This window comes from Puntigrus tetrazona, chromosome 15, assembly GCF_018831695.1.
Source record: "Puntigrus tetrazona isolate hp1 chromosome 15, ASM1883169v1, whole genome shotgun sequence".
Classification (NCBI taxonomy): domain Eukaryota; kingdom Metazoa; phylum Chordata; class Actinopteri; order Cypriniformes; family Cyprinidae; genus Puntigrus; species Puntigrus tetrazona.
In genome coordinates, this window is record NC_056713.1 from 13332480 (window position 1) to 13354068 (window position 21589).

Consider the following 21589-nt stretch of genomic DNA (forward strand, 5'->3'; position numbering starts at 1 on the left):
CAATGTAGAAAGTCTGGTTGTTGTATTTTCAGAGACATGTTACATTTAATGACTAATGTCCATGATGATATTAACTCAGTCTTTATTTAACAAAAACAATTGCAATTGATTCAGTTGTGTTAAAAGACAAACAATCTGACAGAGAAATATCACAACAGGCTCCAAAGCATTCAGTTTGCTTTGAGAATTCATGGGATCAGGTTTATTGATTCGAGTGAGGTCTTGAAAATATAAGGGAATAAAGACTTAAAAGCAACTAACACTCACTGAAATAAAGAATTCAGCGAAAATCAAAATGCAGACATACCCTACAACACTTGACAGGTCAATGTAATGCAACTCACAACCGAAAGCAGTGATTGGACAGCGTCTTATCAATGTCATCTTTTAAGACAAATGCCAGTAGCAAGGTCCATCCACCCAGAGCATGCAGTTTCGCAACTGTTAACAAGAGACATGATGTCACTCTGCACGAGAGGAGGTCATAAGGCTGACTCAGAAGTCAAAGAAGTCATTACTCGGGACATATTGCACTGTTAAAAAGACACAATGGATTCTTGTAAAGTGTGCAGGGGCATTTCCAAACATTTCAACAAGAGCTCAATATTCTTAACGAGTCTCATAAAAGTGCATATTACAGCAAATGCTTCTTGAGCTTCAAGCATAAAATGTCTGTGATGAACAAAAGCATTCTGACAAATGCTGAAGCTACCGACCATTCCACGAAGAATCCAACACGGATGCCTTTAAAACCAGTAGGTACAATTATAAAAGCTGAAACTCTGTGGTATATAATGCTGATGATGTTAGCAAAATATTGTAAGATAAGAGTTTAAATCTCTTTTGCAGCCGACATTGGTTTGCTTTGATATTTTTCAATCAATACTGCCACACTTACCCTCCGTAATATCAAATGAGGCCACAACTCTTCCTCTGTAGTACTAAATGAGGTACACTGCTTATATTCTAACTTAAAAAGTTAACAAATAAGCAATGCATATAAAATATTGCATGCATATGAGTCAGAGGTAGGGCAAATGCATTGAACAAGTAAGCAAACCTCGTGTATGCTGTCATCTGTCTATAAGCCAGAGTTTCATTTCCCACAGTGAACACCTTTGCAAGGCAAAATGCAACAGAAAGTGTGAATCCGGTTTTGAGTTCTGTTTGCGGTGACCTCAGACCTCTGAGGAGTTTAAAAGAACAGATAGCCGAATATGCTACAGTGATATGGCATTTGGAGATTTGCATTTGACCTTTGAGGAGCACACTAACACCATGAATGCAGGCGTGCTCCTCCGAATGTGGTTAAATGTTCTTGTTTCAAAGCGGTATGAGAGAAGCCAGAAACATCTGAATGGCTTAGTCATACAGAGCATGCCTTGGTGCTGGGGGAAGGGAATGATGCAGTTTAGCCACTGGGTCCCATTTGCTGGTTGCTTTGCTTATGATCAGCAAGCCACTTCATGATCTGTTGCCTGAGCTCTTCATTGGGCCTGATCTGGTCCATGGTGAGTGGACTGCGGTTGAAAGGATCCGTCTGGTCACTAAAATAAAAAAGACAGTGTCATTACTGAAACTATTCAAATTTTTCTGTAAAGCTGAAATACAATAAAATGAAATATAAACATTACATAAAACAAGATCAATCCACAAAAAAAAAAAATTGGTTTGCTTTCGTAATCTTTAATCCAAATTTTAAAATGATGCTTCTGCCCTCTAAAACAAGGGGTCTTCTCTGGTGACATCAGTTTAACGGCTTGGGCATTTAACATCCTTAACTATGCCCCTTCAACTGTCGGTGGTAATTTATGGATGAAGCACCTACTTTACTACATCCATTCAAAACAAAGTAGAAAAAACAAGCCCTCTGTTTTTATCATTTAAATTTCTGTCTCTCTTTAAAGTATGTAACAATACGGAAGCAACAAACGCCACAAACGTCCGGTTCACAGACTTTAAGTACTAAAATTACTGGGGATGCACTGAAATGAAACCTCTGGGCTGAAACCGAAAATTCTGGATGCAATTGGCTGGAAACTGAAACTGAAATCGAAAATTATTAAATAATAAAAAATCTTGCCATTTTTTTTTCATAAAATAACACAATTTTAATGATACTGAATAAAAAAAAATAAATAAATAAAAACACAAGCTTTTAAAATAACCACACTTTTACTGAAAGTAACAAAACTGGACAGAATTTGGGCTATATTAATAACGACAACACTTTACAATAGGGTTCATTAGTTAACAATAGTTATCTACCATAGATAACATGAGCTAATAATGAACAATAGTTTATTCATTTATTTATTAATATTGGTTAACGTTAATTGCAACATTCACTAATGCAGTATTAAAATCAACAGTGCTTGTTAGTTAATGCACTCTGAATGAACATAAACTAACAACTGTATTATCATTAACTAACATTAAGACAGATTATTAAGTACTGTAATAAATGTATTGTTCGCCAAGTTTTTTTCATTTCTATGCAACGGAAAGAAACCGTCACGAGAGAGCAGCGTCCGTATGTTACAGCACAGTAGCGATATTGCAAACAGGAAGAATTATACTGCATAGAAAATTCCTGTCGGCGCGTATTTGAGCGGACTCTGCTTTTTGAGAATTGTTATTTGAGTGGACTTTGAGTAGGCAGTTTTTTAATGTGTACATCAACTAAATATAACTATTAAATTAACTGAAACAAAATGACAAAGCTAACTGAAATTTTCAGTTAAAATGTATTTATTTTTAAAATTTATTTTAGTTTTTTTATTGGGTTACATTTTAGCTTACAGTAATAATCCTGATACACATCTCACCTTAGTAAGTGTCGTGCTATTGTTGAGCGGTCCACTGTGACGTTTGAAGAAGGTAGCAGCACCGGATCAAGCATCAAGGTAGACATGATGGGATCCAGAAATTCATCTGGAGCATCAGAGTAGGTCTCTTCTTCTTGTTGATGCCTGTCTGCAAGTGACTGAAAGAGACACAGAACATCAACAAGGTTACCATAAACACCCATGACTTCCTGAGAAAGGTGTGTTTCTGAGACAGATATGCATAGTGATTAAATCAACCTTAATTTTATCCGCTAAAAGACTGAAAGATACAATCATGTCGCCAGGCTTGTTGATTTTCTTGAGTACGCGAACAGTTTGGCAGAACAGAGTGGGTGAATATGACCTTCCATCTTTTGGGACAGTGGCGCAGAAATTTTCTTCATCTCTGTGACCAAAATAGCATCCATAACAGTTAATATTATTCTTAAAATAAATAAATCAATAAAAAAATAAATAAAAATCAAAGAGCCTACCCCAGGTTTAGGTAAATAGTACAGATGTCTGACACTAGCTGCTGGGGTTTGAAGTCGAACTCACTGAAGTCTTTCACCTTTAGGGCACCCATCTTGGGGCCTACCAGGTGCTGTAAAAAGTAGTTGAGCATGGAGATGATCCTCTCAGCAAGAAAGGGATGAACAAAAAGACCTTTTATCTCTGGAGGGGAAAATGAAAAGTACATGAAAAGTCAGAGTTTTAGTGTCACTTTGTATTTCCTGGCGCACTCAAAGCCAAGTGCTTCACTCAGTAATCATTTAAAAACCTTCTGTTCAGGTCTGATTTGGTCAGATAGTTTATGACCACAAAAATAAATAGAAATCAGTGATGTGTTAATATTTTAGTGCAATTTGGTTTCTTTCGCATCTCTTACCAGATGTGAGGAAAGCCAAGGTGCCAATGGTCTCATTTGACATGATGTTGTGGAAGCGACCCAGCTGTCCAAACATCTGCAGACTAGATTCTTTCTCTCTGCGGGCGTCAGGGGCCAGACTGTCCCACTCCCCCCGATCCCTCTCCAGCTGGAGGATTTTGATCTTACTTAAGTACTGAAAGGAACAGATGCACGTGTGAGTGTCACATCTTTAATCAGTCAATTAAATATTCCTGATATCAACTACTTGGAGCTTAATATGTTAATGTAATTTAACAGCCAAGCTAAATTGAACAAACAAAATGTGTTTCCAGTATAAACAGTCGGGATTTGCATAAAACAAAAGCAATCTGCATAGGCAGACAAGAACCTGTATAGCCTCGTCAAGTAAGAAGATGGCATCGTTCATGAGGAGATTGAGAAATCTCAGGAAGAGTGGTGGATTCATGGCTTCAAGATTTTCAGATGCATAATCAGCAAGATGCTGTGAGGAAACAAATTTTTTGCGCGTGAAATAGCGAGCAAGGGATGAACAAAACGTTAAACTAACCTAAATATTATTTAGAATATTAAAACACCTGTCTGGTTCTTACCTTAATGCTCTCCCTGTAGCTCTCTTCTCCCCACATGTACTTCAGGATGGCATACATAGGTCGTCTGTAATTGAACTTTTGCTCAAACTGATGAGGATCACCTGAGAAACAAGCCATTGATAAAATTAATAATAGTATGTTACAAACAACAGACCAAACAAAATGACCAGAAACTGACCAGTGAACTCTATATCCACAAACACTGTAATGAGGGCTTCAGCAAGCTGGGGTGCATGCCGATATGTGCTGAACACTCTTTGGCGCTGGAACATGATAGGCTGGGCAGCGCCAGGTGACAGAGTCTCCATATGGGGCATCACAGCTTCAAGAACCTCTGCCAGTTTTGCCCGCAAATGAGGATTCTTCATTCTGTGAGTAAATAACCTTAAGTAAACAACAAGCCACATGGAATGCCAAAAAAAAAGTGCGAGAAACTCAGCATTACTCCGGCTCACACCTATCAACGTTGCCCATGAACACAGTGATGAAGGTCAGGACATGTTCTAAGCTTTCCGACGAGGACTCCAACACCTCGTCAGCAAAGCGACGGAGGAATATGAAGAAATCGCCCATGTTTTCAACAAAGAATTCTGTGAAAGAGTCAAGTTTTTGAAAAATTGCAGCCCACTTAGGTAATATAAATAAAACGGGTAATTGTGACTTTTTATCTCACAATCCAAACTTTTTGCTTGCAATTTTGTATCCCAAAATTTAGACTTAAAAAAAAAAAATCAAAATTTTTTTACCATTTTTGCCACAGAAAAAAAAAGTAAAAGCAATTGCAACCAATTTTTTTTTATCTCGCAATGCTGACCTTTTTTCCCTCTCAATTCCAAGGTATAAACTCTCAACTGCGGGTTAACAAGAAAAAAGTCAGAATTATGAGAAATAAGTCAGAACTGCTTTTTTGTTTTTTTATTTTTGACTTGGGGGTGGAAACGAGGTCGTTTACTGAAAAGGAACAAAAGAACTTAGGGGGATACCTGGCACAAAGCATAGCAGGCTGTTCTCTAGTACAGGTAAGGGAAAGGTGAGAGGGATGTGCTCGGGACCCTGGTTACCCAGGCTGAGCTGAACCAGCAGAGCAGCACAGGATGCTTGGAGGTTGAGGCAGTTTTGTAGCATGGTGGGCTGGGTGGTGGCAGCCTTGGTTGAGAGATAGACTGTCATGAGACGTTCAAACTGTTCCCGTAGCTCTGCTGCTGCTGGACCTCCACTGAGCTGCGTGTCCCGCCACGTCCCCTGCAGCCGGTGCAGAGACTGATTCATCTTCACCATCTGATCATGAAGTCTGACAAACAAATTCCATTAAAGCATATGTTTATTTTCTGCAAATCAGTGCTTTCCAAATAATGTAGCTGAATTCATCACTACACCCCCATAACTGCTCTTAAATGCATACATTAAAATAAAAAAGAAACTATCAAACAACAATAAAATATAATAATATATTTCTTCAATGTTAATTAATTAACTATTCTGACAAAGCCTTTAGAGAGTTTATTTTTGTATTTTTGTCATATATACTCACACACAAACACACACACACACACACACACACACACACACACACACACACACACACACACAAATACATGAGTGTCATGACCCTTCCGTAATGAAGTATTACCTATGGAAGCCCAGGTACAGGGTAAGCTGTGTAAGGATGAGGTTTTCTGTGAGAAGGCTGTATGATTGGGCAAATTCAACCGTTTGTTGAGGGGGTACAGGTATCAGACATGTCTCCTTGTCCAGACCTGTAAGGTATGTTTTAGAGTTTAGAATGTCATTTCTGAAGAGAAATGAAAGGTAGTATCTGGTAGGTGAAGCGTAGGCCAGTCACCTCTTGCGTGCACGTTTCTGTTACGCCGCTCTTCCTCGCTCAGCTCCTTAAGCAAGCAGTATGTGGGGTTAAAGGTCAGGAGTTTGGGCGAGTAGGGTCGAGAAAACGGTTGGCAAAGTTTAAGCAGTGCAGAGCCCAGATTTAAGAAGAATGCATCCGAAGCGTACATTTGGAAGAATATCTCGGGCATCTGGTTCGCCCAGATTTTTGCCCGCCCCATGTTGGCCTGCAGGCAGCCACCCAGCCATGAGAGCAGCAGGTGGCGAGTCTCGCTGGACTGCTGAAGCAGGTTTTTCAGGATCTGATACAGCTTATCATGAAACTGCCCCATAAACTAACACAGGGGAAGACAAAAAATGAAAGGGAATAAGTGGCTGGCTTCATTTCATCAAGCTTATAAACAATGCTTTTTTTTTTTTAATTTGTGCTCACCTGATGTATATTTGACTCTTGAACCTTCATTTCCTGTGGGCTGGAACGAGAAGGATTGAGGAAAAAGCCATGGTTCTCAACCACACCAGGAGTTTTCAACAGACAAGAAATATTCAGGATCGCTCCCAAAAGAGTTTTCTGATACTGAATCCCACTGTTAGGATCTTTGGGCTGAATATGCTCCATTAAAACCTAGGATCAGAATATTATCATCCAAAAAATGTTTGATGCATATGAAAGAAGCTGCAATGACGTTAAAAAGCACTGGATCCTAACCTTAGAAATATCCTTTTGCCGACTGAAGTACAGGAGAATTTCCAGGTAGGAATACAGCAGCAGCTGACAAAGGTCTAAGTCTTTGACCCGGCCTTGGAAAATATCAAACACTGGCACCATAACCTCCCCAAAGGTCCGCACTTCTTGGTCAGCCAACAGACTAGCGATAACCTCCTCCAAAAACTCCACAACTTCCTCAAACTCTGCAGAGATCACAACACAAACAAAGTCAAACACATGGAATTGTTTCAGGACCTTCAAACGGATCATATGACCACAAATGTGACACCTACGAGCTCCTCTCACAGCCTCCAGCAACAGGTCCAAAAGCTGTTCATAAACGTTCTGGCTGATGTAGATCTCCGGGGTCAGCAGAACAGTGCGGGCATTGGACACCGTCAGATTTTTGCAGTGCACTGCATACGATAACAGCTTCTCTGGGACTTTAGTGATCTGTGTTGATTTTAAGAACATTAACACATTGCTTTATGCATAAGCAATGCAAATAAGCCAATAAAGCAGCCACATTTCATTCTTTTGGCACAACCGAAGTACAGAGTATGAAAGGAAATACCTCCTCTTTAGCTCTACGGTAGCAAGCATAAAGGTACGGTATGGCACGTTTCTCTCCAGCATCACGATCTGCGGAGAGATTCACTACACTGCAGGAGGTCATGTAAATGAGATGGTTTCCCGGCTCCTGCAAAAGCAGCCTGCTGAACAAAGCCTGAAGGAGCAAATGAGGCATATTATTCTTATTCAAAGTTCACAATATACGTGTGTATACAACTTATGTATACAATCTGATATTATGTAAATCTAAATGACACATGTTGTACCTGTTCTATGGTGTCCATGTTAAGCCAGTCCTGGCCATCAAGATCAGCGGCCATTTCCTCAAGGTATACACAGCGTGGTGGGATGCCATTACCACCTCTTAGACTTGGGTCACCTGGAAAGATATTATTTTAATACAACATTAAATGGTTAGACTTTTGTATTCTTCAGAAGACAGAAAGTAAGGCTGAAACATAAGGCTGAGTAAATTACGACAGAACTTTCCCTTCATTATATTTGCTTTTTTCCCCAGGATTCTTTGATCAATATAAACCTATTGTAATGCAATGGAAATCTTTTGTAACTTTTGTAGTTTAGAACTTAGAGCTACAGAGGGCTCAGATATCACATTTTCAAGACCTTCCTTTTAGCACAACTGACGCAAACTAAGATAAAGATTTGAATGGCAAACAGACCAGTGAGATGGACAGCAGATTGGTGTGGAGGATAAAGATAAAGACACAAATGAGAAAAACTAAAATGACGTAATGGGCCAAACCGCAGTGGATGAGGTCATCTGCAGCACTGCCTGGAAATTGCATGTCATCATGATAGTATCACCTAATCTGAGATCATCGAGACATTGGTCATCTACAATCTAATATTAATTTTTTTCCACACTATAGGTACACTCGTCAACATGAAACGTTATCTCATAAATGTTCTCAGCTGGTGGGTTGTCATACTCAAAAATGTGCCATGTCTCTTCTGCTAGGATCACGGACATCAGGGGAAACAATGCTAAACGCAACTAAGAGAAGAACTTAAAGGGTAAATTTTCTGTTCATCAACTAGCTTTGTACTTTAACAAACTTTGGTATTATAAGTATATGAACAATGTATTGTTTTTCTGTGCTGTTTTCAATTATTTCTTAGCAAAAGACTTCAGCTTCAGCTTTCTGTGAAAACTTCAGACCATACTTTAGCTTCTTTTTTTTTTTTTTTTTATCCCCGCCCACAGACAGTCTAATTAAGCCCAGTGCAGTATGGGTGTTGACATTTTCCTACATCTTTTAAACATGTAGCACAAAAGAAGAAAACATGTTTATTTTGCATGGACAGCCAGCTTTTGTTAAAACCCCATCTTGCCAGCATTAAAAAAAAAAATAGATTTTTAAAAGGAAATGTTCTGTATCCAATCATATAAAACTAATACAAATATGAAAAGTTAGCTAAATTAGGTAGATGCAAAACAAAGACATACTATTTTAATAAAACCTCATATATGTTTTGGATTTCTTATAATTAACGCAAAATTTGTGTTTGTTGCATATGTTGATGTGACAGAACGACAAAGGCAGTGAAGTAATTTTACACAAGACTGCTATTTCAGTTTATTAGAATACATTATGAATTATGAAGGGTTATGAACTATTGAACTATTGGCTGCTGAAAATTCAGTTTTGCATATATTAAAATATATTCAAATGGAAGGTATTTGAACGAATATTTTAAATTGTATTACTATTTCACATTATTACAGTATTACGATCAAATAAGTGCAACTTAAGTGAGCATGAGACTTCTTTTAAAACATTTTAAAAAAAATATCACACTGACTTAGAAACGGAAGTGCAGCCTATATTTATGAATATAAAAGAAACTACACGTCATTCACAGTCAGTAAACAGACAGTTCTCATAACCAGTAGGTGTTAAACACTCACTGTTGTCCAGAGTGATGAGAAAGATCCTCTGGATCATGTGGTTGACGTTGAGCTGCTCGCAGAGCTCCTGTCGTGAGCGGAAAGATCGGCTGATCTCTGCCACTGAGTCATCATTATCATCGATGCTGTCAGACACAGAGTTGTCTGACTCAGACTGGCTCTCTCCTGAGTCTACAGCTGTTGGGAAATACAATTGCAAAGTTCCATTAAATTAATGTTTTCCTACAAGTTTTTCTACGAGTGCGCTGCTTATTACCAAATCTTACATTGATGCTCAGCTTGACGCCGTTGCTTTTGGCCGGATGCAAACTGTTTTGCGTCAGCAAGGGAGCTGAAGAGCGCTGCGAAGGGGTTTTGCGAGATGTTCTGATTGTTATTGCCCTGGTCTGTCATTTCCCTGGAGCACGTCCTCCATCAACAGGTGTTTTCACAGCCTGTAGGGAAAATATGTGTGAATTAGAACCAGCATCTAATCCAAGTCCCAAGACCAGCCGAGATCCATCTAGATAAATCATGAAGTCCATCTGAAAAAGCACTGTACATACAAGTGCAAGATGACTCACTGTAACGATTTATTTACTCTTCTGATGAGTCATTAATGAATATCAATTGATTATTCACCCGTGAGTCATATTCAAGCAACGGGAAAGCACAATACAGATCAATAGTGACCCCAAAATAACCACCAAGACTGCAAATTAATGTCAAGTATGCTAACTTGCTACACATACGTGTCCTATTAATCTCAGCAGTGAATTGGACTACAACAGACATACACCAATAGTTCTCAGAAGACGTGCAATGAATGTAAAACCGGAAAAACATGAGCTTTATAGCTGTCAAAGGCACTGACAGAGCTCCTTGCTAGCTGTCAGGTGTCTTAAGCTAGCTGAGTGACTAGCAACACGCTTAGTAACTGACAACGAGCTTGTAACGCTCAAAAACACAGCACCTCAAGGCAACGTAAAGTAAATAATACTTTAAACAGCAGGCGTATGATGAAATATATCAACGTAGATGCGTGCCATACCAGGTTCCGCGTTGAAATGTGGAAAATCCGATATGATCCAGATCCAGAGCCAGACGCTGCTCTGCCCGTGACGTCATCAGCAGCGGACGAGGCTGCTTGTCACAATGTTTCTTTTTTTTTTCCCTTTTCCGCAGGTCAAAGTCTTGTCTGGTCTCCAGGCTGTAAACTGTCCGGTGTAGCAGACGAGCAAACCGTGTCGTCGCGATGGCTCTGGAAGTTTTTCAGAAAGATGAGACTTTGCAAATGCGCAGGAAGCTGATTGGGTAAGTTGGATCGACTACTACGCGTCGCACTTTTATAAGGCCTGGAGTTGTTTTCGATTTGAGAAACGTACGTTATTAGACCGCTGTTTAATAATAAAAATACTCCTCCTGTTGTTTTTTTAGGCACTCCTGCAGACTCTTTTTCTCCCATGAACCCGTGAAAATAGTGAGAGCACGGGGTCAATATCTATATGATGAGAATGGCACGCAGTACTTAGATTGCATTAGTAATGTTCAACATGGTAAGGACATTTTGACATGCATGCTGCAGTATACAGAGACCTATATTTAACAGTTTTACATTATTATATAGAAGTGTCATTACATTCTGCATTTTACATGTTATATATATAGAAGAACATTTAGAAGAGAAGAACATATAAATGAATAATAAAAAAAAATATATAAATAAAAAAATAAATTTTATATATATATATATATATATATATATATATATATATATATAATATTAATTTATTTATATATATATATATTTTATTATTCATATTTATGTTCTTCTCTTCTAAAAGTCTCTTATGATAACTAAGGTTACAATTATTGAATCAGATATACTGTAAAACTACAGTATGAGGAAATATTATTACAATTTAAAATATATTTTTTATTTTAATCTTTTCAAATGTCATTTATTCCTGTGATGCAAAGCTGCAGGCATTAATCCAGTGTCACGTTATCCTATGGAAACCGTTCTATACGCTTATTTGGTGCTCAAGAAACATTTAAATGCATTGTAAATGTTGAAAGCAGGTGTTCTTTTTAACTTGATACATCTTGTCTTTTTTAGTGGGACACTGTCACCCCAGCATCACTCAGGCCGCTGCTGCTCAGATGGATCTTCTTAATACAAACACTAGATTCCTCCATGATAATATAGTTCTGTATGCAGATCGGCTGGCTGCCACTCTGCCAAAGAAACTTTGTGTCTTTTATTTTGTCAATTCAGGGTAAGTAATTCTGATTATACAATATTTTCATGAAGCGCGTTGTAAAATGACAATATACAGTATCTCACAGAAAAATGAGTACACCCCTCACATTTCAGCAACATTTTTAGTATATCTCCTCAAGGGATGATACTCCATAAATAAAACGTGTGTGTATATATAAATTATTGTCCAAACAACTGGCAACAAAAAGGAGCACACCCTAAATGAACATGTCAAAATTGTGTCCAAAATGGCAATATTTTGTAGGGGCACCATTGTTATTCCATTGCCTCAATTCTCCTGGGCATGGCATTCATCAGAGCTGCACAGGTTGTTGCTGGCATCCTCTTCCACTCCTCCATAATGACATCAGAGACCTGCTGGATGTTAGACACATGGTGCTTCTCCACCTTTCACTTAAGGATGCCCCACATGAGCATAATAGGATTCAGGTCTGGAGACATATTTGTCCACTTTATTACCCTTATTTTCATGCTTCATCATCACTGGGAAGTGTGTTTGGGTCGTTATTATGTTGGAAACCTGCCATTTGGCAAAGTTATCTTAAAGCTTATCTCAGTGTCACCAAACCACAGGACATAGTTCCAGTAATTCATGCTCTTGGACAGGTTGTCTTTATGTTGAGTTAATTTCAGAGTAAAGTAAATCTTTTCTTCCACGCTGACTACTCTAAAATATATCCAAGTTGTATAACTTGTATAGTATTGTCCCTTGAGAAGATATACTAAAATGGTTGCTGAAATGTCACTTTTGTGAGATACTGTATGCATACCACACATGATACATTTCACAATGAGTAATTCTTCTACAACGTCTTACTTGGATTTGTCTTCTTCCGAAGATCAGAGGCTAATGATCTTGCTTTGAGACTGGCGCGTCAGTATACCCAACATCAGGATGTCATTGTGTTAGATCAGTAAGGTTTACCTAATGTTTTGAATGTGAAATTGTGAACAGTTATGATTCCTGCATCAGTAGATAATAAAAAAATAGCTACATAAGACGTATTTTTGTGTGACTTATCTTTACTTGCCTCTCCAGTGCATATCATGGACATCTCACTTCACTCATCGACATCAGCCCGTACAAGTTTCGGAAACTAGAGGGCCAAAAAGACTGGGTGCATGTGGTGTGTACAGGACATAGAAACAACTTTTAAAACAATAAACTCTTTGCTACATATCATTCTTTTTCGCTTAAATGCAGGCACCTCTTCCCGATACTTACCACGGCATCTACCGAGAAGATCATCCTGACCCAGGACAGGCTTATGCAGACACTGTCAAAAGTCTTATTGAAGAGGCTCATAAGAAAGGCCGCAAGGTATGGTAGGAAAAACAAAGCTGTTTAAAGTCTTTACTAAAATATAATGTTCTTCTATTATAGTTCTCTCATCATTTCATTTCAGATCTGTATGACTTTCTTTCTTGTGCAAAACACAAAAGATGATATTTTAAATATGTCTCAATGTTTTTGTCCATGAGGTAAAAGTCAGTGGTGACCAATGTTGTTTTAAACCCCATTGATTGACAAAGTCATATGAGTTGGGTAAATAATGACAGAATTTCCATTTTTGGTTGAATGATTACTTTTTAATTTGTCCATAGATTTCATCTTTTTTTGCTGAGTCTTTACCCAGTGTTGGTGGCCAGATCATTTTCCCAACTGGTTATTGTAAAAGAGTAGCAGAGTAAGTCTCCTTGTCATTTTTTGAGCGTCTTTACTCTGTATTCTGGAATGAAGAGACGTGCAACAATTGCGTTTTCCCCCTCAGATACGTTCATCAAGCAGGAGGAGTTTATGTGGCAGATGAGATTCAGACAGGCTTCGGTCGTGTTGGGAGGCATTTCTGGGCTTTTCAGCTTCAAGGTGAAGACTTCTGCCCTGACATTGTGACTATGGGCAAACCAATAGGCAATGGTCATCCTATTGCGTGTGTGGCCACTACAGAGGAAATAGCTGCCGCTTTCACAGCCAATGGTGTAGAGTACTTCAACACAGTGAGAACCATATGCTTCTGTGATAATATATGTAGCTTTTACATCCTTTGAAGAGTTTAAAAGTAAACATTTAACCTTTTTGCCCCATGCAGTTTGGTGGTAACCCAGTATCCTGTGCTGTTGGTCTGGCAGTGTTGGATGTTATAGAGAAAGAAGACCTCAGAGGCAACGCTGTGCGTGTCGGAGGTCATCTCAAACAGCTGCTCCTTCAACTTCAGTCTAAACATCCACTCATCGGAGACGTGCGGTAAGTTTTGAAATCAATCATAAAGATTGTAAGAGATCTTGTAAAATATTACTGTAACATCATCTCGAAGATATCTTCTGTTGTTTTTTACAGTGGCGTTGGACTGTTTATAGGTATGGAGCTAGTAAAAGACAGAACGTCTAGAAAACCAGCGACAGAAGAAGCAGCACATGTTGTACGAAGGTAATTAATAATTTCTGTTCTTTCTCAACTACTATAATTGCCTGATAACCAACTGCTCATTTTAATTTGTTCAGGCTGAAAGAGGAGCATATAGTTATGAGCACTGATGGGCCGTGGGACAGTGTCATCAAATTCAAACCTCCGATGTGCTTTAGTATTGAGGATGCAGAGAGAGTCTCTACATGCATTGATCAAATTCTCGGAGGTTGGTAGCTATTCAACAGCTAATTGAGCATGTGGTAACTGATTCATCTGACTTGTGCAATTGTGTGTAAAATAATAATTATTAAGTGAGAAATTAACAGTTTATCTTCGATTTACAGAACTGGAGGATACCAATCAAAAGGAGAACTGCAGAAGTTGAGGTGTTAAAAACATGAAAATGTTCAATGCAGTGCATAGAGCAAACATGGAATTTGAACAAATAATCTTCATGTGATTTGCATTCTTGAATATTGAACCTGTTTATATTCAGAATTCAGTTAGAAATACTTACAGCAAAAAGGTGAATAAATTGTCTCTTGCTACACATCTTACAAATGATTTATCTTGAACATGAAATCACATCTCTACATACAGTTTTCCAGGATGTGGTGTAAACAGATTTTCAGATATTTGAGGTTTTAATATGCTTTCATACTTTACAAAAATATAAATCACTTCATACCTGACTGTAGACATCTCTATGATATCATAATCTTTATATTACATTTGTACTCAAATTGTTTAATACATTTTGTATTTGTATTTGTTTTGGTTGCATTAAATAATGACACTGATTGAATAATAAATGTGGTTACTGACAAAATGTTACCCTTTTGTCAATATTTTTGCAATATATACAAGAATCTTTATAAATGTTAATAAAGTAGTTGCTCGTTTTAAATGTTAAATTAAGAAATTAACAAAATGTTTTACCTGACTGTATATATTGATTTATACAAAATCATCCTGTGATGCCTCGGGGACCTGAAAGACAATATCTAAATTTTAAACAAAATCCTGAAATTTCCAAATGCATGTATGTGTGTGAGCAAGTCTCACTTTATTACTGCAAAGATCAAGTCCTGAACTTACAGGCTGTCTGGTATTTCTCCGTTTCTCATATCCGAGTCTCTCCATGACTAGAAGACTGAGAGGAGTTCCTCCCTCTTTTATCAACCTCACCACTTCATCAAAACACTCTTCCTCCACATTCTGTCCATTCACCTCTACAACAACATCTCCCTCAAACAGCCCCGCTCTCTCTCCTGCACTCCCCGTCATCACCTTTAATCAAGAAGGAGAATTACACAAGTAAGTTTTTCTTATATATATATATGTGTGTGTGTGTGTGTGTGTGCATGTAAATTACTTGTAGGATTAAAGGATTAAAGATAAATATATTAATATTCTTTTTTTGTTGTTATTTACCTACAACGCATAAACACTGAGATGCTATCAAAATATTATTTGGTTTGTTTGAGTATCCCAACCCAGCATCACTTAACTAATGGCATGAGTTTGGGGGCAGGACTATTATTTACCCCAACCAATAGCGGATGAGGGGCGTGTTCAATGAACCTGTGAAAAGAGTAATTTTATCTGAATAGATGACAATTTTGCAGGCTAAAATCCAGAAACAAGATAAAATTTTGGCACTTCTGCTTCCGTTTTTAAATGGTTTCATGTTGTTGGGTTTTTTTGTTAGTTTCTTTGTTGTTAAATAGCAAAAATAATATGTGGATTAAAGATTTTAAATTGGACTGTCACATTACTGAGACATCATAATGCAGAAGAGAAGAAGTCAACTACTTACTAGTCTATATTTACAGAATGTTTGTTTTTATAGTCAAACTCTCAAATTTTTTTTCACCTGACGTTTCAGGGAAAACGTATCTTAAAGAAGCACTGAAAGAGCTGTAATGTCATGACTGGCGTCATGTGTCCATGTTTGTTTATAACAAAAGTTAACAACAGAGCTTATCTTTTGTTATAAGGTAGAAGGAACTAGGACGATACTAACTTCTGGGGTGGCCTTCTAAAAATATATGATCTCTATTCCATTTAAATGTACATTTAAGGCATTCAACACATGATTTTAAAATATATATGCTTACAGTACCTGACCAATATACGCTCCAGGCTTATTCTGAACACAGCCTAGATTGAAGCCGTATCCCGCAGCCTCCTTGTGAAGCACACAAAGTCGAGACTGTGGTGGATTTTGATGTCCCTCTTGATGTGACGAAGGAGGATCAGGAAACTGTTCCCTTTTTGGAATATGGTCTTCATAGAACAGCAATGGAGAAATACCCAGCTGAAGTGGATCATATAACAGACTCTCAGTGGTAAATCCAAGAAAATACAACACGAATAGTGATTCCCTATGTTATGTAGGTCACAGCAACTCCACCCATTCCCTGGGGTCTATGTCTATTCCAAACAGTAGATTTGTTTCATTTTAAAAAAACACCTATTATAGTGTGTACTATACGAATTAGGATCTTGAGCCCTTGGTTAGCCCTTAAGGTCAAACGTCTTCAGTCAGTGGAGAAATATGTTGATTTAGCAGCTGTTGGCGAGCTGAATGTTATCGCTTCTCTTTTCTGTATGAGCATTTGCGTGTGAAAGAGTGTGTGTGTAAGCACCTGTGTGTAATAGTCTCTGCCAAGAATGGAGATGGTGGTTAGGGTGACCTGCTGGCCGCTTTGCCTTATTTTGCTGACGATGCCCTCATGCTCTGCATCCTCCACCTGCTCCCCGTTTACCGCTAACACAAGCTCTCCTTCCTCCATTCCTACAGTCTCAGCTGGGCTGCAGGGGTCGATCTCTCGTAACACATGAGCTGAACATATCACAAAGTGTGAAATAATGCCTACTGTGTTTTCTGATTGGTGGCACATCTAAAAGCATTTACCACGGACCCCCATAATCCCTTTGCGAAAGACACTTTCCTTAAGCAGCTATATATTTTGGGCTTTTATTTTTTCAGTTTATGTTTGCAATGAAGACCCATTTATAATTTAAATTGACATTTATACATTTTTATACAGTATATTAAAAAAAAGCAATAACATGTATTCTGCATACCATTTAAGTATGCTGGGTGTATAAATTTGAAGAGAAACATAACAGCTATCAAAAGAATCAATGGAATAGTAATCACATGATTAACAACCAGTCCTTGGAATGATATTTCACTATTATGGTATGTAAATGTTAATTAAAATATGGATTAAATACTGTATATGTGTTAATATTATTTCATTAGTAATCAAAATCAAAATGATTTAACATTTTTAGTTTAGTTTTAGTTCAGGTTTATTTTTAATTAATTTCCAATTTCCATTTAAGGTTGCAATTTATTTTTTTTTTCTGTTAAATGTCAAGACACCATCTCATCTAAACACAGTATTACATTTAATATTTTATTATATCAGCTTTATATATAAGCTTTCAGTAAGCAAAATCATAATAACAACAACAACAGTGATTTCTCACCAATACGTCCAGATCGTAACTTCTCTTGCCTTAGGAGGAACCCGTATCCTTGTGGTCCTTGAGTCAGGTGTAGTGTTTTTGGTCTGTGAGGTAGATTATGTGTTTTGGCAAAAGCAGGTATTATGGGTAACCCCATGCGATTATAACAAGCTTCACTCCTGCTGTCAATTACCAAGACAGTCACATGATCTTCACATTTCTTCACCTGATGAAACATAGTAAAATCTACATTCTAATGGCCCAAAAACAGAAAGCGTTGGTTGGAGATTACAATATAAGTGAGGTATCAGATACTATAGAAGTGCACTCACCATTTTTGACAGTGCTGCATAACTGAGTGTTGAAATCATAGCTCCATTGATCCAGATCAGCCTGTCTCCATTCTGGACTCCGGCTTTCTCAGCTGGACCATCAGTCACTGGGCTGAGACGATAACGGCCTCGCTCACCTAATCTCATACACAATATTGATTAAAATAAACCAGAAGGGTCCACAATAATCCACGTATGCATACACTATGATGAAACGTTCCCTGAAGTTGTGCATCAACTTCTTTTTTAAACATTCAAGGGGAGAAGTTTTTCATTGAGTGTACTTGGACATCATAAAATGGTGCATAAATAAATAACGTGTTCACTCTCAACCCATACTCAATAAAGTTTAAAGCCCTGAATATTATGCCTCCAGATGTGTGCATATCTTACTTTTGGCTTTATAGAAGTATCTGTTCATAAATATTTTTATGATACATCAGCATTTTTTCGTTCTGGTTTCTGCTTTTATTACAAAATTTACTGTTGAAAGCGAAACAGCCAGATGTGGACAGTAAAGCTGCTGCTTATACTTAATGCGTATATATACTATTTGCCCTGATATATGCCCTATATTGATATATGCCCTCTTCTGTGAACTTATTAAAGTAGATTAATAACTTAAAGTAGATATTTTTATTTAATAAATGTAAAAAAAATGCATCTTTCTTAGATTCAGACATATGTTCAGAAAGAAGCAGTAACCTTCAATAGGAATGATGTTGAGGCCCAAGCCTCTGCCAGGATCTTTAGTGATGTAACACAACCGTGGGCGAGAACAGCCCTCTATAGGACGGTAAGCGCTGGCGAGCGACATGAGGTCTCTTCCTTCTGAAACTGCAAACTCATAATCCTGAGCACTCAGAGCTAATAGATATAGCTTCAGCCCAGACGCCTGCACCTTCAGCACCACCTGAAAACAAGACACAGGTTATACACCTACAACACTAAATATGATTCACAGTAAGTATACCGGTAACGCAATGCATTAAATGACCATGAGCAATACATTTGTTACAATATTTATTTACCTTTGCTAATACAACCCGAATTACATAAATGTTTTTTAATTTAACAATATAGAACATGACAAATGTTTAAAAGGATAAATTTTACACTTTTATCCATTAAATGAGATCATTTCAAAGGTGATGACTGCCACAGGTCTCAATAAAAGTTGTCAAAGCGGGGGAAAAAAAGCCTGAAAAAGCAAGACATTTTGAAAAGATTCAGCTGGGTGAATATTTAGCAACTAGTTGTTAATTGACATCTGTAACTATAAAATCTGATTAGCTATATAAGGCAGAGTCTCTCAGAGTCTAGTGGAATACCTCAAAGCCAATCATCATGAGCTAAAAAATACGTCAAAGACGACCACAAACCTATGTAAGGCAAGAATAGAACCAAATTCTAACTCCAAAACTCGAGAAACTCATCATCTTAATGCCTCGATGGAAAAGAAAAGAAGATGCTACACCGTGGTAAACTTGCCCCAGTCCCAATTATTTTAAGACCTGAGCTCATTTTGCACATTAAACTGTACATTTAAAAACGCAAAAACATTTATCAGGTTTTTTTATTAAAATCTAGGTTTAATTTTAATAAAATATTGACTCCAATTTTTTTTATTTGATTAAAATGTAAAAATTGTCTTAAACTTTTCTAAATTCGGGATGTATCATTAAATGTATTAGTTAATGTTAGCTCAGTTCAATGAAATATCTACAGATATTGCTATTTAAGTATTAATAATTGCTAGTTCGTGTTAGTGCACGGTATGTGGTTAACGAATGTCTGTTGTACCCGTTTATGAATGTAATGACATTTTTTATACCAATCTCTGGGTTACTTGATTCCCATTGGTCAAGCGTATCACACATTAGCATCCCATAATGTTTGTAAGGTGGTCGTGTCAAATTAATTTGTAATTTTGTAGCCATGATATATTGGCAAAAAGCAGACATGTTTCAAAATAGCTTATTTTGTACGTCACATATGTTCTACAACATGATATAAAAGATAAAGTAAAGATGGTAAATATAAAAGATATGAGTTCATTTTTAAGTGAACTATCCCTTTAATGCTTTGCATCTTCTTGGCAATATCATTTATATTCCAGTGTCCATGTGTTTAAAGGTCTCATGTTTGCATAAGGAAGTGCTCTTACAGTCGAGTGCTCCTTGTCATCCACAAAGTCCTCATTGACCTCCAAAATGCGGTCCCCCTTCTTCAGCCCACCCCGCTCTGCACTGCTCCAAGGCTCCACCTGACGCACCACGTGTCCCCTGGAGCCACCGTCTTTACTCAGGTAGAAGCCGAAGCCCTGTCCCTCTTCCCGCTTCAGAACACAAATCCGCGGATGCACATCAGGCTCTGGTGACAAATCATTCAGCATCGTTTCAATCGTTGATGACGTATCAATCGCTGATTGGACGAAAACGATTACCTGTGTCGTCAGAGATCACTAAAGCAGGATTGTCAATCCCTTCTTTCGGGTTGAAGGTGAACTTCCTGTGTAAAAGAGTTTCACTTTGCCGTACGCATTTTGTATGTAAACAAACCAAAAATAAGATGATTCATTGACTACAAAGTAAAAAAGATTGCTTAATTGTGTGTGCGCACATGCAGGATAATCAGAGGTCAATAGGTCACATTTAAAGAGCACTCTGAAGACTTACTTCGGTAACTCTGGGGCATCCGTTGGCTCTGTGATAGTAAACAGTCAAAAAGTATTAAGAATGTGATTAATATCTAAGGCGATGCAACAACTTATAATCAGAGAAAATAGTCTTCGGTACTGCTTAATATTAGCCATTGTCTAGTAGCGTATGAACCAGCAACTTCATATTGTTTTTCAAAATTTCAGAAGACAAATTGTTTTCATTAAATAATTAAATGGCAGATGCTAAGCCTTAAACATGTATAAGCATGGCACATTATTTCAGTTTTGCTCATTTTTATAGATTTAAAACCACAAAATATACAGTTCTTGGCAGGGCTTTAAAAGTTGAAATGCACACTAATGAGATCGACTTTAAGGAAATGTGATTAGAAATCACAAAATGCTGACAAGACTTAAGATCAGAGTTCAAAAGGAAAATCCTCAGTGCTTATTTCTGTCTTTAAGGTTTTAAATCCTCAAGGAAAAAAATATTTGTAAAAAGGAGCAATAAAGAAAACACCTAATTTAGATAATTGTGTATCAATAAATAAATCTCAACTGCAGAAAATGATGAACTTACAAAATCGTTAAAAAATAATGTTCCATTTTGTTGGATTTTAGGAGTGAAATTCTGCTACTAATAATAAATATAACACTCATAACATATTAGATATACTACCATTCTACTACATTAACTTTTTATACAGTAAAGGTTTTTGTCCCCATCTATCCCCAAAAATAAACTTCTTGTAATAAACCCTTACAATGTCTTTCCTGATGTTTACGTTACAGTCTGCATAATCATTGCAGTTGAAAACAATCTAAATATAAATACATATACTGTAGTATTACCTGCGGTGAATCTCATGATACTGCTGGCCGAGCCCTGGGCTTTGTGAGGGGGCAAGGTACACATTTAAATGAAGCATTAAAATGCTTTAGTCAGTATAGCTCCTCCTTGTTCTACCACAATAGCACACAGGAGATTAATATTTAATCTTTGGTTTATGAGACAACACCTCAACCATAATCAGATCCGAAGGAGGTATCACATAACTGTAATTAAGATAAGAGACAG

General features: G+C 37.5%; 3 protein-coding genes across 3 annotated transcripts; 1 reads left to right on the plus strand and 2 right to left on the minus strand.

Annotated features, from left to right (window-relative positions):
• Positions 1–7: 7 nt before the first annotated feature.
• ube4a (ubiquitination factor E4A (UFD2 homolog, yeast)) lies at positions 8–10524 on the minus strand. The gene is made up of 20 exons (XM_043259611.1): positions 10395–10524; positions 9631–9798; positions 9365–9541; positions 7701–7813; positions 7436–7588; positions 7155–7314; positions 6862–7064; positions 6586–6777; positions 6154–6487; positions 5941–6067; positions 5294–5601; positions 4768–4900; positions 4489–4679; positions 4311–4411; positions 4088–4201; positions 3718–3892; positions 3323–3503; positions 3087–3234; positions 2829–2986; positions 8–1547 (listed from the first exon to the last, which is right to left on the minus strand). The coding sequence occupies exons 2-20, from the start codon at positions 9755–9757 to the stop codon at positions 1412–1414; spliced, it is 3231 nt and encodes a 1076-aa protein (XP_043115546.1). The 5' UTR covers positions 9758–9798; positions 10395–10524; the 3' UTR covers positions 8–1411.
• Positions 10518–14520, plus strand: phykpl (5-phosphohydroxy-L-lysine phospho-lyase). The gene is made up of 12 exons (XM_043259615.1): positions 10518–10657; positions 10781–10899; positions 11463–11622; positions 12467–12541; positions 12667–12754; positions 12832–12948; positions 13233–13315; positions 13400–13625; positions 13718–13872; positions 13966–14055; positions 14130–14260; positions 14379–14520. The coding sequence occupies exons 1-12, from the start codon at positions 10599–10601 to the stop codon at positions 14417–14419; spliced, it is 1344 nt and encodes a 447-aa protein (XP_043115550.1). The 5' UTR covers positions 10518–10598; the 3' UTR covers positions 14420–14520.
• A 60-nt stretch (positions 14521–14580) lies between these two features.
• pdzd3a (PDZ domain containing 3a) lies at positions 14581–21483 on the minus strand. The gene is made up of 11 exons (XM_043259614.1): positions 21364–21483; positions 20528–20555; positions 20296–20360; positions 20017–20222; positions 18555–18762; positions 17850–17986; positions 17539–17743; positions 16686–16882; positions 16160–16354; positions 15133–15324; positions 14581–15024 (listed from the first exon to the last, which is right to left on the minus strand). Exons 1-11 carry the CDS (start codon positions 21425–21427, stop codon positions 14992–14994), a joined length of 1530 nt encoding a protein of 509 aa, XP_043115549.1. The 5' UTR covers positions 21428–21483; the 3' UTR covers positions 14581–14991.
• Positions 21484–21589: the final 106 nt, after the last annotated feature.